Here is a 1,441-nt window from a genome sequence, read left to right as displayed (position 1 = left end):
ATAAAGAAAGCAGCTATATTCGGAGCGAATTTATTATTGAAGAGAAAAATTCCATTTCGGAATTTTCTTTATCCTTCTCAGGGTCGCTATTACCTCCCTTTTTCCAGCCTAATTGCTTTTTGTCATCCTTGTTAACTGCCTCACATGTCTCCTTGGTTTGATAAGTAGAGCAATTCACCCCTGTTGTTTTATCCCCGTCTTTCTTTTCTTCTGTGTTTTCTGATGCATCTGCTTTTGCGTTGCCTTCTGATTCAGCTCCTGTTGAAGCCTTAGTTTGTGCCGTAGCCGTCCTGCCGATGAAATAGGCTAGTGCTAGTCCTGCTTTGTTGCTTTCTTCAATTGAGTTGGCCGTCTGAGCAGTTGGTTCTTCTGTCGTTTTGTACGTTTTCTCTGTCTTTTCAAGAGCCGCTACATAGTTCTCCTTGAGCGAAGTTTCTCCGCTGCCACGTAGCTTCCCAATTAGCCGCTGGATTTGCTCTTCTTCGATGGTTGCTGTTTTGGCGTCCGCACCTCCTTTGCCTTATAAAAATGCTTTGGCGGTTTGCTGCATTTCGCCGTACTGTGCCAACTATTTGTTTTACAGAGCCTCTAGGGCTGCTGGCACTGCAACTGATAGGTCAGCATATTCGCATAGGTGCTTTTGTAATTGCTGATAACGCTTTTCGGGCGTTGTTGTGTCCGGCGGGTTCGCTGGACATTCTGTGCTGCAGCCTTTGAGCGGTTCCGGTGTAACGCTGGTGTCCTTTCTGTGGTTGTTCAGCCAAGCGCCGAAGACGTTCGTGGCCACTGAGGTTGGCAGTGCCACCGCGCCGTCGTCGCATGCACTTGTCTTGCTTTTCGTCGCCGAGCTTGCTGCTCCCTTCACATAAGCGTACAGATCGTACTGCATCTCCGTAAAAAATTCATTTTGAATTTTTGGGAACTTTGTTAGACTTGTGAGGTTAATTGTGTCATTTTGCAGGGCTGTGGCGTAGCTTCCTTTTTCAGGGCAGGTCGTTGTTTCAAGTAATAGTTTCTAGCCTGCATATTTACAACTGTGCTCGGCGTCTGTAGCACGCCCGTTCACGCTCGTTGCCTTTGTTGTCGTTCCTTCTGCTCCTTCATTTCGCTCTCGTATAGACCTACCGAATACAACTTCTGCCGCGAACGCTTTTAAAGCCGTTGATGCCGCTTCTACTTTTGGCTTTACCTGTGTGACTGCCTGGTTTAGCATGCCGAACTTGAGTTTTTTTAATGTCGCCACCATGCCAAGTGCCTGCATCTGTTTCTTGTCGGCGGCTAAAACTGACTGTATCCTGGCTGCGGCGGCCTTTTTTTGAAGTTGTTAGAGCGCGTTTTTGGCGGTCGCTGTCTTTGCCGCAAAGCCTTGAACAAGAGAGTTGGCTAGATAGATTACTTTGCATGGGTTGTTGCTTCTGTGACAGCATCGCCTGGCATTGCC

At 47.7% G+C, this 1,441-nt stretch overlaps 1 protein-coding gene across 1 annotated transcript; it reads right to left on the bottom strand.

Annotated features, from left to right (window-relative positions):
- Nucleotides 1-577: 577 nt before the first annotated feature.
- On the bottom strand, nt 578-889 carry TEOVI_000283000 (uncharacterized protein; the record flags this gene model as incomplete). The annotated part of the gene is made up of 1 exon (XM_067225842.1): nt 578-889. One exon carries the CDS (start codon nt 887-889, stop codon nt 578-580), a length of 312 nt encoding a protein of 103 aa, XP_067081943.1.
- Between the last annotated feature and the right edge of the window lie 552 nt (nt 890-1,441).

This window comes from Trypanosoma equiperdum (assembly GCF_001457755.1).
Source record: "Trypanosoma equiperdum strain OVI genome assembly, contig: ctg_621, whole genome shotgun sequence".
Classification (NCBI taxonomy): Eukaryota; Euglenozoa; class Kinetoplastea; order Trypanosomatida; family Trypanosomatidae; genus Trypanosoma; species Trypanosoma equiperdum.
The sequence above is the reverse complement of the archived record's forward strand: the minus strand, read 5'-3'. Positions and strand labels throughout refer to the sequence as shown.